We start from the raw sequence: 15611 nt of genomic DNA, 5'->3' as shown, positions 1-15611 counted from the left end.
ACTGCTGAGTTTGCATGTTGAGCTGCATTTATTGGACCACAGACAACCTTAGTGGCAGGAGGAGATCCTATGTGAAAGTAGTGATTTATGAGCTCTAACTCCAGTATGGTTTTATAATTGTTAATTTAACTTCGTAGATTAAGTATACAAATATCAATTAGCGCAGCTTCTGAATTGCCGGGTTGTGGAAAACCCTCCTCACTTCCTTTGTCTTTTTACCTATAAATTCATCAGATATACTTGTCCGCTACTTACTTTTGCAGAATTTCAGGACAAATCAATGTATTAACAACAGCATAACAACTGTAGTGAAATTCATTTATTTGATTTTTTATGATTCAGATTACTGAAGCCGAGAAGCCTGCAACTCTTTATTAACAACTCTGACATATGTAACTTCACAATTAGTAGTAATTACTTTGTATAAATAACCTATTAAGTCATTAATTAGTTTGTAAACCATTAATAGTCACATAGGAGTGTTAAGGAGTCATTGTTCCCAGCTTGTGGCACATAAACAATAACACTAAATGTGTTCTTAATGGCTCATAACTCAACTAAATAAAGTATTATGCGTGGTGTATTTTCTCCAAATACGCGCTGACACGTCTATAAAGTCGTTAAGTGCCTCTGGGGGCACATTGTAAAGTCGTCTTTCTCAGTCTGGGATTGCAGTTCTGCACGTTTGCGAGAGCTCCTGTTGGTTCATGGTGACACAGGCTGTGTGTGTAAAGAGAAGGAGAGAGAGAGAGAGAGGGAAGAGGACCAGAGTTGGACTGCCACTGCCGTGAGTGGAGGAAAGACGCATCAGAGGAGGATGAAAAAGTAACCGCGTCCCTGCCTCAGTCATCTGAAGTTTGATTCCAGCAGCCAGCAGCAGCGGCGGAAGGTGCCCCATGAGCGGAAAAGCGAAATTCAAAGAGGACAAAGACCATGCCTCCAAAGGTGAGTGATAACGCATCAGTCAGTAACAGTGAAGAATGACATTTTTACGCGTTTGGTGAAGCTGGTAAAGCGCGATTCTTGTTCCCTTTGTCCCCACAGTGCAGACAACAGAGCACACAAAGGGACTAACTGAATTACTGTTGCACTACAGAAGCGTTCAGAAACTGGAGGCTGTTTAAAGACAATTTCATTTTCATTTTCTCTGCGCACGTTTTGCACATTGCAGCTTTAATACAGTTGTAGCAGGAGTCCCATAAATCTCGCAAGCGGCTCATTCCAATATGCAACACGCAAAAATATGTCGATCTTTTAAAATGATATTATTTTACCCACAGAAGCGTTTTCTGTTCTCAGATGTAATTTCAGTAGCACACACACAAATTCATTTTCTCCCCTCTGGACAGCAATAAAATCGACGCGCGATTCACCGCAAAGGAAACTGGGAAACTATCATCGCCATGGAGACAGAAAGGGAGTTGCCCTGAAGCTATTGTGCAGAATAGTGTGAATTTAGGACCTTTCCTCATTCATAAAGAGCAGAGACGTGCAGCACGGTTTTATCAACCTGCAGAGAAATTAGAGTCATTCCACAACTCAACAGATCAGATCAACATTATTAAAGGTGATATGTTGACTATAGGAACTGAGATCAAGCAAGTTAAATCACATGGTATTATGGAGGATATTGTGCAAGATATGAATGAACACCTTCATAGTATCTACTGTAAGTTAAATATCTATGATCATACCTGAAATAGTTGGGTATAAGAAAAAAAGGTTGTAGCGTTCTACTTCCTTTCTTTGGTTTTCATGTTTTATGACCTCAGCGAGACTTTAACGCTTCTGTCTTCCTCAACTAAAACCAACTTCCAATGAAGTTTGAAGACAACACTTTACAGTCAAATGCATGTTATTTTTTTAGCTTCCATGATTTAGTTACGCCAGCATAATGCCAACCTAGCAGTCATGCCCTGTCACACTTAAAGGCTGTGTAGTAAAAGGGTGCAGTGTGTGGCCGGTTTAAAAACTCTAATGAGAAACCATCAATCTCAGATGGATGTCCCTTGTCCCTTGTTTTCTAGTGCAGCATCCTCTTCGCCTCGTTGTACTGCACATGTGAAGATATATTCTTTACTCTCTAGCTACTGCAGCGGATCAGTTATGAGCACACACTAAAGAAATGATGTCTGGTTTTTGATCAGTGTATTTAACAGATTTCAGACCACAGTGCTGGTGTTTGAGGTCTGGACTAATCAGAAAACGGAGTTAAATCACAAATCACAGATAATGCTTTATCAGGGGGGGAATCGGTTTCCATAGCAACATGACATTTAACTAAATCCAACTGTAGTAATAAACTTTATTTATGGAGGCTTTTACTTATAAAGTAGCTTTAAAGGGTACAAAACAAACAAATCAATAAACAGAAAAGGCAATAAAACCGAGCTAGTAAACAAGAAGATGAGTTTTATAAGACGATAAATCCACTGTTGGACGAGAACAGTACTAACACCTGCACAGTGTAATGGATTCCCAGGAACATACAACAGTCCTGTTATGCTTCCTTTGTGTTTTTACTCAGGGTGAATACAACATGAATGACGTGGACTCTTCAGTACAATCCAAATTAACTACTGTGAGACTTAAACACGTGTGCAGTCACAATTAAAGTGAACAAAAGGACATCGCTCCCAAATCTCTGGGAAAGATTATTGATATTAATTTAGTTTTAATGATGAAGGCAACAACAAACCATGTGCTAGTTTGCACTTCCAATATAATAGGAGAGTTAATATGAATATAGTTATTTAAAAATACAGAGAGTTCATTGCAACAACACAAAAAAACCCCAAACACCTCAAACGTCTGCTCTGACATTGATAAATCTGTACTCTGTGTTTAAAATATCTCTTTCTCTCAGGTGGACATACAAGCCGGCTTATAGACACATTTCCTTGTACTATTCTGTATATAATAATAGTAATTTTAAGGATTATGTTTGGGCAGAACAAGAACTCATTAACATCTTGTTCTTGTAGAGGTTAGGTTTATAAGTGCAGATTATAACTATGTTCGTGTAAGCAGCGGGAGAGAATTCACCATAATTAACCCGGACTGTACAGCAATTAAGCCGCTCACATACAGTCTATCATTGAACTACATCTTACTTTTAGCATAACGTCCAGCAATAATGCACCTTTAAAATAATAAACACAAACGTTTGCTCTAGTTTCACCTTTTGGGGGTAAATAAGGAATCGTGTGTCCACCACTTGAAAAGAAGAATTCACCAGCCATGTTTTTAGTCATGTGATAATAAATTATATTAAACTGTCTGTAGATTCTTAGTTTTTCATGACTGCATTCGTTGATTTATTATCTTATAATTAGATATCTAAGATATAAAGGATGTAGTTATGAAGAACAAGACATCTTCATCAGTCGCCAGTGAGTATTTACAGTCTAATTAAAGTGTTATAGTAGCAGTTTCACCCATTTTTACAGTCAACCTTCAGTTTTCTAGAGAATCATCAGTGATAATATGGAGCCATCTAGTGGCTGATAATATCAATCACTGCTGGTGAACTACAGACAGTATTCTTAAAAAAAGAGAAAGAGCTGCAGAGGTTTTGTTGAATTATAGTGATCAGATACTGGCTACCTGCCCAGGCTTTTGGCCCTGGAACCTTTTACCAAACTCCACCTGCTGGCGTCTACATGGCTTCCTCCTTTGAGCCAAGGTTCCAAAGCTATTTCTGGAGGCATTAAGTTTCTTTAAAGCTCCAAGTTCAGAGCAAAACAAAGCGAATTCAAGGCAGAAAGAAGGAAGTGTGAACCCACAGCGAGTCAATCTACCTGCTTGATCACAGGAAGACATAATATAATAACACAATTAGAATTAGGTGGACATCACGAGAATAAGATGGTGTTTGTAGTCTTCCAGAGATTTAGAAAATTTGAATAGGAACTATATGTTTCTTAGATAATTTCGATGCTGCTTCTGCTTTGCTTTACTTTTCAAGTTGCTGAGTGGGCATTCTCCTCAGCCTCTTATACTGTACAGTCGCTGCGCCTGCACTGCAGCATATGCAGCTACAGACGCTCTGCAATCTACCACTTTCTGTAGGATCTCAGTGATGCGGCTGATGTGTGTTTTAACAGGCTGCTTCACAGGAAGTACCATAACAGCACAGCAATATAATGGGCTGATAATACAGAGTTATGGGTTGATGTGTAGCGCCTGTGTGTAATGTGGACCGGCAGCACTGCTCTGACTGATGTTATTATATATGCTATTATATAATGCACTGTGACTGTGTGCATTAGAGTTGCAGTGCAAAGACAATGAATGCATTCTTTTAAGGCTCATTTGCATCAAGGACATTTTGTTGTGTGTTTTCCTTCTTTCCAACATGCTGGTTGTACAGTAGGTTAATATACTTGTAGAGTTTATTAGATATTCCAAATCTCTACTGGAATCAAATAAAGCTTTATGGGTTTAGAACAATATTTAGCTGTGCAAGCTGAGTTTGGAGTGAGTGAAGATTAGATTTTGTTTTAGTTTGTTTGCTTGTTTGGTTGGTAACACTAGAATTTCTTTGTGTAGTAGTTGTTTTTATTTTGTTAGGCATAAAACCAAGAGCTCAGTCACTCTTGTCCTTTGTTGTTAGATTGTTTTCCTGTATTTTACATGTTCTTAGCATGTTTCAGCTCTTAATGAACTCAGTAGTCTCCCTTTCTATGTGGGATTAATAAAGTTCAAACTACAGGATTCCCTAGATTTAGCTTTTTACTTGTGGCTGTTGTTGTTTTAACCTTACATGAAATGAGATTTGGTTATATTTGGTTTTGGAGTGTCTTTTTTATAGGTTATTTAATAAATTATTATTTAATAAATTTAAATAATCCTTAGTTGCAGGGCTGAAGTGACTTTTCCACAGCTACTCTTGCTTTTTAATTAAGACAGATGCACTAAAAATGCCCCATGAATGGTGCCTGGTTAAGATCAGATGTTAATGGGAGGTCAACAGACAGTCTTTATGAATACACGGTGTCTGTGTCTCACAGTTCGGTTTTACTCTGATCTCTCACACACACATCCACACTGCTACCTCGATAGATCTTTGGATTTGGGAACGGCCTGCTGGCTCCCTCCCTCTCTCATTGTGCCAGATCAGCGGGGCCTCAAGATGAATCATTAATGACCGGTTCCAACGGCTTAATGGCCTCTAATGTTCTGTAATGATCTCCCGTCAACGCCATGTGCGCGGCCTTAATGGATCCAATGCCGTGGAGACTTCTCTGGTTTGAACTTCGGTAATTCCTCCTCTTTTTGTGGAGCAGCTCACAACAGGAAGTGCGAAAAGTCATGAGCACAAGGCTCCGGAGCTCCACGGACGCAGCATGACTTTTCCTCTCCGTCGATCGACCTCAGGTAGGAACAGGAGAAACGAACACAAAGAACAAAATTTGACTTGGTTCTATTTAAAAGAAGTTAAAGGAAACTGTGGAGATCAGCTCGGTTCGACTCTCTGTGTGTAATGTGCTTTATGAACAGACTGAGACAGAGCAGAGGGGAAAAAGTTTATATAGAGACAAACATGTTCTCAAAATGTTGAAATCAACATTTTTAAAAGTTGTGTTTTATATATTTAGATCAGTTTTGGTCTTAATTAAGTTGAATTAGTTTTTTTAAGCCCATTAAAACTTGAGCCGCTGTCCGTGGTGCTGAAACCAGCTCCGGGCGTGCCCTTCTTGCTGAGCCGGTTCTGTGAAGCTGCTGTAGTTATTGTACTGAATCCATTTCAGACTGATGTCATCTTTAAAGCGTATCTGGTGTTGTTGATCCTGAACTTGGACCAGTTAAACCCATACCATCAGGGCAGATTTTATTTTTTTTAGAAACCTTTATTAGTCCCACAGTGGGGGAATAGTGGACAGGCAGCCCCTTTGAGGTGCCAAGAGTCCAGGAACACGGTCGACTCCCATTTTTGATGGATACAACCCTGACTAGTCTAATTTTTTTTCTAGTTATCAACCTCCTCCTGCGTTGTTAACCCCTTAAACTGGCTGTAGGAGGCGCCACATAGCTCCAACCAAACCATATATATAACATATATCTCACATATTAATGCTTTTATGTTTACATGTTGGCAGAGTTTTGGTTCATCACAGTCTGTTTCGTTGACCATTTGTTTACCGTGCAGTTTGTATTGTTGTGTTGTGTTTAGTTGGCTCTTGTTTGCGTGTCAGTGTTTTGCTTCTGGGGGCACGTGGTGTGCATTTAAAAGCAGGCATCTCATAAATGAAAGATGAAGGACTAGACCAAGCTTTCAGTGATTTTATCGGTTCTTTAATGGGTTCTATGTGTTTTCCTTAACAGGTTGGTTATGAAGTCTTTTACAGTGAGAGAGAAGCATGTGGGTTTAAAAGTAGAGTAACATCCAAAGAATATTTATCAGCACATTTACAATAGTCTTACCCAACCAGAGGGCCATGGGTGCAACTTCAGCCTTGCTTCAAGGACAGGTTAAAAACTCCAGTGACCAGGTCCTGACCTCAGTTTGTGTGTGTACAATCCATCACTTTCTTCTCCACCCACTGGCTTATTCTTACAACGGGGCTCCTCTTCAGTCATATAATTTACTGCTCACCGCATCCTCTTGGCCTCCAGCCATCGATTTTCACTACCTTTTCCACTGGCCGACGACATGCACTTGCTCTGCCTGCTGTTTGGCGCCAGGTGACACCGGTCGACCTCAGCCTTGATTCAGCTGTCTCTCTGTCCACCACCTCCTCTTTCTCTCTGGCTGCTGGAGGTGCAGCTGCCATGCGCTGTTGCAACTGTATTTGGCGCTGACAGCTGTGCAGTCTGTTTCCCTGTAGGGGCTGCCTGTGGCCGGACGACATGCGCGAAGTGGCTGACAGCTGCTGCATGTGTGCGTCTGCAAAGGGAACATCTAGAAAACAGCACAGCTCAATCCCAACTGAAGTGCTGCCTCCGTTATTCACATCCTTCTTGCACGCTGCAGCCTTTCAGCAGTGGTGAACCTCTGCACCAAAATAAGATGGGAGCTCCTCCTTTCTCTCCCTCTCTCTGTCATATACACAATTGCCAGGTCTCCTCTTCTCCAGGATTCTTCCTTCACTCGTTTCCTCTGTGCCCCTATATGAAATATTCTCGTTCCTTCTCTGTATATTTTCATCTCCTCTCTCCCCTCCCTTCTTTCATGCACACACACACACACACACACACACACACATCATGTCCACACTAAGATGTGTATATGATGAAGCTTTAAGTGTGTGCATACTGTTATCACTTCTGCCTCTCTTCAAATTTCCCTGCTCTCTTTCATTCATCATTTTTTCCAAATCCATTTAAGTTGTGTGTTTATTTACAAGCATCTCTCTCTTTTCACCCTTCCCCCATTACACACACACACACACACACACACACACACACACACACACACACACACACACACACACACACACACACACACACACACACACACACTCAATATCTCATTTTCTCTCTTCCGCCCTCTTTCCCATTATTCCTCCTCTCATTCATTCACCTGTCTGTCTCCTGTCTCCCTCCTCTCTCGCTTCGTATTTTCCTCACTCCTCCTCCTATATTACCACCCCCCCCCCCCCACGTCCTCCCCTCTCCACCCCCTCCTCACCCAGCTACATCTCCCTGCCTATCACACATCAGTATTCAGTGTAACATGTAAATATCATGCCACGTGGGGTTTCAGGGCTACAGGTGCCCGATGAGAAACAGAGATGCCCAAGCACCCTTCATCACACCAAGACCTCATCAAGCCCCCCCTCCCCTTACAGAGATACACATACATAACACGTCCACATAAACACGTCCCCCCACCGCCCCTGTCCTCGTTCGTCTTCCTCGGGGCGGGCAGGGCTGCTGCAGTTTTATGAACGGCACGGCTGCATCATGATCCCTTTCCCACTGAACCAGCCCCGAGATTTTTCATTGACAAACATTCCGGTTGCTGCATTTCTGTCACGGACAGCGTCGAGGAGCGGAGCATCGCTGGGGGAGCGGCGCAGAGCAGCAGAAGACGAGGAGGCAGCAGCTGCAGTGATCATGAACAGCAGCCCCCGGTGTCGGTCGCACCAGCCTGTAAGCTGTTGATTCGCCACTTGGACCCGGACTGGATCTTCACGCACCCACTCTTCTTCCAGCACGCTCTCTCGGGACACCTGAATCACCTGAGGGGGGGATTTGGACAGCGTTTGCCATTCAGACCCCTTGGGGGACGTGAGGCTGCGTCGTTACCGCTCGCTCACTGGCACATTACCGGATTTGTTTTACGACTTAATGAAGCGCCCGGACACATGGATGGAGAATGCGGGACGCTTTTTAAAGATATCTGCGAGACTGCAGCGGCCGGTGTGTGATGCGAACTGAGCCGTGGGTGGTGTAGACCCCCTCCCCGCACCCCACACACCCTCACCGCCTCATTCGTGAACCCACCCTCAAACCGTTACGCACAGCCTTGTTTCACTCCACCGGGGGAACATGTCCCGGGCAGCGGCAATCGCCAGCTCCCTGATCCGCCAGAAGCGGCAGGCAAGGGAGAGAGAAAAGGCGAATGCGTGCCGCGGCAGCGGCAGCCCGAGCAACAGCAAAGGCACAAACGAGAAACCGAGCAAACTGAACGTGTTCTCGCGTGTGAAATTGTTTGGATCGAGGAAGAAACGGAAGAGAAGGCGACCACCAGGTCTGAGGGTGGGGGAGAGCCATGGGCTGCACCACCACCTCAACCATCTTCACCACCATCATCACCATAATCACCACCAACCAACACCATTTTCTGTCATCACTAAGGCTGCTGCTTCACCACTTCATTTCTCTCCTTGTTCCAGGGGCTCAGGAATTAATCCTGTTGCATGACACCACAAACATCACATGTAAATAACTTTATATTGTCCCACAGCTAAGTGTTATAGCAGCGTCTATGTGTGATAACTGATGAAGAGCTCAGAAAAACAGAATCATAATTTAAGCTTGAGCTATTCTTGCTGTCAATTCAATTGATTTCTATGTGCGCCAGTGTGTACAGGGGTCAGGGATCAATATCGGGCCCTTGAGGCCGAGTGATATAAACAGCTTCTTCTCATTTGACATTTCCAGTTTCCCGGAAATTTGCTTGATTTGATTTTTGTGATTGCACATAGCCTAACAAGGATTAATGTATTTAATGGGTCTCATCTCCGTCTCTCAGAGCCCCAGTTAAAGGGCATTGTCACCAGACTTTCCAGTCGTCAGGGCTTCCAGCTTCAGATGCAGCCTGATGGCACCATTGATGGCACCAAGGATGAAGACAGCACTTATGGTAAGTCTAACGCCTACTAACTACTGGCCAATCAGATATGTGCCAATATTATTATCAGTTATCTTCCAGTCATTTTATTCGTCATATATTAGAAAAGAATGTAAATTATCGCACTGGAGATGTTTGTTGTTTTGTTTTGCTTGAAAAATAGCCACAGGACATAACGTTCAATGTTGAAATCCCTGAAATAAAGAAATATACTAGGTTCTCTTTCACCTGCCGTATCTCCGTCTATTTTCATGCACAGCCACACACACACACACACACACACACACACACAGGTCACAATGTGTGATTGATATGGTTAATTCAATTCTGTTGTTGTGCTTCAGACAGCAATCACTCTCTTTCTCGTGCACAGTTGGTGTTGCCAACATCACACATTAATCTCTGCGACTTCTCAGGCCACCAACTGCTGTATAAAAATGGATAGAAAGGAAGTGTGTACTTTAATTAGATGATAACATGGTGCACACATCATGTAAACACAGACCCACATGCCAGTGAGTTTGAATGGATAATCCATGTAATTCACATCTCCATATAACCGCGTGGTTAAATAAGTTTAATTGAACAAGGGCCAGACTCATCAAAACTTTTGCTTGTGCCTACTTAATGTAAAGCGTCAGAATAAACCACAGCAACAAAACAAAAAACAATATTTTATTAGTGTTAAAATCCAGATGGGAGAAAGAGAGATACCTTCGATTGTTATCACAGACTGAAAATTGTCTTTCTCCCCTTTGTTTCTCCTCTCAGGCTCCACAGACTACAAGCTAATATTTTATTGGATTTTTGTGACACCACCTACTGCTGAAGCCTACACCCTCGGTTATTTACCAAGAGCGCAGCTTAAAATTTAATGCAATTTAAAAATGGAACGTCCTCTTCGCTATACATTTAAAACAATACGTTCAAAAGTAGAACTATGGGGCTGTAATGAGGTCAAGTTAGTTTGTTACCTTTGTAATATATAACTTATCTAATGCATTATTTTAAATCATATAGTATAGTTGGAGTTTAGCTTGTTGGCCAAAAAAAAAACAAACTACATTTTATAAACGTATTTAATCTATTAACAGAAAAATGGTTGAAAAATGTATAATAGTAAAAATGTTTGTGTCTCATCATCGTTTTATTGTTGTAATGTGTCCTTGCACTAACAAATATTTACCAAACCTTGCTTTGCTGCATGCCTTTTCATAATTTCTACACTTTTCATTCCACGTTAAATAACAGGCGCTAAATCAGTAGCAGCCTTCCCGCTTCACTGACCTTGTAAAATAGCTTCTCTTTGGCAAAATGGAGGTGTCAACACACCAGATGCTAAATTGATATTGATGAGGATTTTTCTCTCTGTTTGCTTCTATGTTCACTTTGTGATTGTGCATTTGTTTGCTTTCTGTGCTCGTCTCTATGTGTGTGTGTGTGTGTGTGTGCATACATAGCTGTGTTCAACCTGATCCCCGTGGGGCTTCGTGTGGTGGCCATCCAGGGCGTCCAGACCAAACTCTACCTGGCGATGAACAACGAAGGTTTTCTCTACACCTCTGTAGGTCACGACACGTTTACACACTCCACCCTCACCATCACCACCAACCATTAGCGACTAAAACCTCTTCTATAGTTCAAGTTGACTAGAGAAGCAGTGTGACCAGTCTCGTTATAAAGCTATCATTGCATCAATACGTTAAGTACTGTGTTGCTTTGGGACTCAGCTGCCACTGGGTGTTGTATTCTAGTGTCTCAGCCTTCCTTATCTGTCCTCTGATACTGTGTCTTCTCAGGATTGATTTCAAATCATCCTCCAGCCTCCTTTACTTTATCTGCCTTCAGTTATTCTTAGATTGGAAGATTACTTTGTGTCCATTTACGCAAGGCCCCTGAAGTTTGTTTGCATGCCTTTCCCAACTCGATAAATGTATACACTACTACTGTGCATATATTTTCTCAGACAAGTCATAAGGCAGTTTGGCTGCAGTACAGTCCATTAAGTGCCTCACTCTCTCGAGCAGTGGTGGTCGGTGGCGTAGATGCAATAAGAGAAAAGAATCAACAAAAATAACATGCACTTCCAGCAACCTAAACAAGCCAGGGAGACCAGAAGATCACAGCTAACAAAGAGGAAATAGAAAAATGTTACACACCCCAGTGTAATAACAGCCATGCTGCTACGGCTATGCAGGCACGTATTCCACTACAATATCAGGAAGCGTTGGCTTCAATCATAACACTGGTATCACTTGTTTCATCTTGCCACCTGATATTAAATGTAAAATGAAACCACAGTCACTCTAAATAGTGTGATAGGTGGATTTAAACAGGCTAACCACATTTGTTTGTCTTACACATACACAGAACTTAATCAAAATTCAGATAAGACTAATGGATGATGGAGGAAAAAAATAAAACACTTTTTCTGTATCTTTCCGTTTCCCCCGGCAACCTGGGCACCATCTTTCTCTCAGTGGGCTGGTTGGTATTCAAGGGAGTAGCCGGTTGCTATGGAGATGCAGGAATAAGGAAATGCAAATGTCAGCTGTCCTAAGTTGGTGCAGTTTGTTCTCGGAGACTACAGCCAGGCTGAGATAATGAATCAAAGAGCGGTCCAGCTGATGGATGAATACACTGGTGGCAATATGGAGGCATGATTGAACACTTCTTAATGGAGTTGCCATTAGAAACACACACCTTCTGTTACTCTGCTCCTTCTCTGCCACCAACCCCAACCCACCCACCTTTCTATATACTACTACTCAATCACATCATTGTCTTTGTGAGTTTGTTTTAATATTTGTCACCTTTCTCCATCAGGAACATTTCACCCCGGAGTGTAAATTCAAGGAGTCGGTGTTTGAGAACTACTACGTCACGTACTCCTCCATGCTGTACCGGCAGCAGGCCTCGGGCCGGGCCTGGTACCTGGGACTCAACAAGGAGGGTGGAATCATGAAGGGCAACCACGTCAAGAAGAACAAGGCTGCTGCACACTTCATACCGAAACCACTCAAAGGTAAATTTAAAGTGTTTTCATGTATTTGCATCAAACACAACTGTGATCTAATCCTTCAGGTAGATTCAGTAAAGTAAAGTAAGGTAAAGGTGAAGTTTAATATGAAACACTTTTTGCATATTACTAAAGTCTGGATGCTCTTGAAAGGAGAATAAGTAGATGCAATTAAATCTCTCCTGTGAACCATGTTGAGACCTCTGATCTGGGTGAACCAGGAATAGTGTTTAAGGTTCCCCACTCTTCTTACCACTCCCAGGAAAGGTCTTTGAGATGCAGTATTTAATGAGATGCCTATTTACAGGAACGGTCTCTATTGAGTTATATAGTTATCAGCTGCTTTCCTTCTTTCTCATATCATCTACATTCCAGTAGCACATGCTGGACAGATCCAGGGTTATTGCAATAACCTGAAGTTTCAGTCAGATTTTCTGTCTGTTTTATGAAGCAATTGGCCTTTATGACGTTTGCTGAGACAAGCAGTCTCTTTGCTCTCTGTGTTATATTCTATTATTCTTGTCATATTTTATAGAATTTGTGCTTTTCTGATTGTTTTACCCCCAGACTTACTTTCCCTTTTTTGGTTTTGCATGTTTACTGTCTGATGTTTTAGTGATTGATCAGTATAGCAACCTCTTCATTTCCTATTTCTACATGTGCACTACCCATTTCAAGGCTAGTAAAATAGCTACAAGCTAAGTAATCTGTGGTTCTCTTCTTAATAGCTGCATCAAATTGCAGGATGAAAATTGTAGCTGCTGCGAAACCAACTTCCAGATGTTTTGAACTAAGAGGGCAGGTTACTGTCACTGGGGTTTAAATAGGCAGCAGCTTGTCCACTCAGGTGGACGCAATCAATTCAAATTAGCCAATCACAGGGCACAGCACAAAACACACAATATGTATGAGGAATGAGAGAGAGGGATCTGACAAACACACATTAACAATAACAATGTTCTAATTCTAACTTGTTTATGAAGGACTTAAGTAAGAAAATAGAGAACTTTGTCTTTCATTGCATGTTTAGTGTCTATGATAAAAGTCAAGCAGCTGGAGATAATCTCAGGCATTAACTTACAATCCACCACCGAACCATGAACTCATCCCTTAGTCAAAAAGGAATTTGTGTGATTTCCCCAATGGAAACCTAGTTTAGACAGCATCACTACAGAGCTACAGATTCCATATCTACTTTTGTTTTAGCCTCCTTGAGGTCATTGCCTTTATGATTCTTTGTTTACTTTACCAGTTGCAGGCTCAGAGCCATTGTACACTATTTACTGCAGACACACAAGGTTCCAGTACCAACTAGCTGGTGGACACAGTGGAGCATTTAGCAGCTTAAGAGCAAAATATTTCCCTCAGGAATTAGTAGAGAGCAAAACAAAGGAGACTGGATATTGGACTTGCATTCATCAGACAAACACAAGCACGACTTCAAATGAATGCTAATGTAGTATGTGCATCGATAGGCAGCTGATAATATGTCAGTGTTGTTTTCCAGCTTATTTCCTCTGACTCCAAGTGGCAGTAAAAGTCATTTAAAGGCTTTAATGAAAAAAAATTCTTGATTTGCTTAACATTGTTTATTTTATGCTCATTATACACTAGAATTCATCATGTATCCACATTTCATGGTGCTTCATCAAAACCTGAGATTTATCTTTGTAGAAAAATCTGAATGTGTCTCTGCTGACATGCAGCTATATCTGCAAGAGAACTACATTATTTAATAACAAATACCAAAAACTGAATTAATGAGTCTTATCTTGTGTGTATCTGTGTGTTTGTGTGTGTGTATGTTCAGTGGCCATGTACAGGGAGCCCTCCCTCCATGACCTGACAGAACTCTCACGGTCAGGCAGCGGCACACCGACCAAGAGTCGCAGCGCTTCGGCTCTACTTAACGGCGGAGGGAAGACGCCCAGCAACAATGACTTATCCTAGCCCCCCCAACCCTCACAAACATGCGCACAACCACACACACACACTGACTTCCAAGCACACACATGTACACTGACAGACAGACAGACATACACAGAGCTCAGGCCAATACGCCCACACATCAGGCTGGTGAGGGGTAGGAGGACAGGAATGTGTTCTTCCACTTAACGGAGCCCACTGTGACTGACTGTGATGTAAATAAATCAAGGACAATCAATCCGTCTGGCTCTGCTGCTTTGGTCTGCAGAGGGACAGGACTTGTGAACCTCTTCCCTTGACTACTCTTCCTGCTATATTATACCTAGATAGAACAAGGGAGGGAGAGAAAGAACAGAGGGACAGAGAGTCAGTCAGTCACAAAGTCAGATAAACAGACTGTTACAGAGAACCAAAGAGTCCAAGTATTAACTAACCAAGTTATTGCTATGAAAAGACAAGTGGCCAGAAAGTTCCAGAGCGACAAAGGAGGGAAGAAAGTCTTTATCTATTCTACCGTACGCTATGTTTACACAGAGCTCATGGGGTTAAGTCATATTTTTAAAAATGACGAACGTATTCCTTGTACACTTATGATGATTGTTAATTTGTTTGCATGCAGGTGCGACTGTGTGTGTGTGTGTGTGTGTGTGTGTGTGTGTGTGTGTGTGTGTGAGTGGTTGAGAACATGCTGTGCTCGCAATAGGTGTGTGTATGTGTGTGTGCATGCGAGAGTGAGTGCACGCGTGTGTCTGGGGGTGTGGGGGATTTTACCTTTTTAAGATCTGTTGTATATCCGACAAACCTCCTGAGGGCTTTAGCAGGTTAAAATAAGGTTTACTGTATATGCTTCCATGCTTACTTCTTACAAGCAATGCTGTTGTTTATCTTTCCGTTTGTTGTTGTTGTCCCTTGCTGTTTGTTTGTTAGTTTGTCGTTGCATGGAAGCTTGTGGACCTCTGCTCAGTAGCAGCATGCTGACGGTCCTTTTTTCTGGTCTTACGTGTTCCTGACCAAAAGAGAACACTCGTGAGCCAATAGTGATATACCACAACACTAGTGAACTAATGTGAGGGTGTTAGAACACAACTGGACCAATAGTATTGCACCAGAACACGAATGGACCAATGGTGTTGGACCAGAACTTTAGTGAACCAATGGGAGCACAGATTCATTTAATATTTTGGTTCCTGCTATGGACAGACTAGAAATGCACTAAATAAATTATTTCTAAAGAAGTGCAAAGGCTATATTGTCTTTTATTGTACACACTCACTCACTACTTTATTAGATACACCTTTACAACAGCAGCGATCTCTAGTGGCACGGCAACACCGTAATTCTGGTTTTATTGGCACAATTTTGAAA

At 42.0% G+C, this 15611-nt stretch overlaps 1 protein-coding gene across 3 annotated transcripts; it reads left to right on the top strand.

Moving 5' to 3' along the window:
- The first annotated feature begins 802 nt into the window (after positions 1 to 802).
- On the top strand, positions 803 to 15453 carry fgf13b (fibroblast growth factor 13b). 3 transcript variants are annotated; one of them, XM_026372572.1, is made up of 5 exons: positions 803 to 945; positions 9203 to 9313; positions 10762 to 10865; positions 12128 to 12326; positions 14131 to 15453. In XM_026372572.1, exons 1-5 carry the CDS (start codon positions 897 to 899, stop codon positions 14268 to 14270), a joined length of 603 nt encoding a protein of 200 aa, XP_026228357.1. In that variant the 5' UTR covers positions 803 to 896; the 3' UTR covers positions 14271 to 15453. The 3 variants fall into 3 exon arrangements, with proteins under 3 accessions (XP_026228357.1, XP_026228356.1, XP_026228358.1); XM_026372571.1 differs by lacking the exon at positions 803 to 945 and adding an exon at positions 8135 to 8698; XM_026372573.1 differs by lacking the exon at positions 803 to 945 and adding an exon at positions 8729 to 8888.
- The last annotated feature ends 158 nt before the right edge of the window (positions 15454 to 15611 follow it).

The sequence above is a fragment of the Anabas testudineus genome, chromosome 14 (assembly GCF_900324465.2).
Source record: "Anabas testudineus chromosome 14, fAnaTes1.2, whole genome shotgun sequence".
Classification (NCBI taxonomy): domain Eukaryota; kingdom Metazoa; phylum Chordata; class Actinopteri; order Anabantiformes; family Anabantidae; genus Anabas; species Anabas testudineus.
The sequence above is the reverse complement of the archived record's forward strand: the minus strand, read 5'-3'. Positions and strand labels throughout refer to the sequence as shown.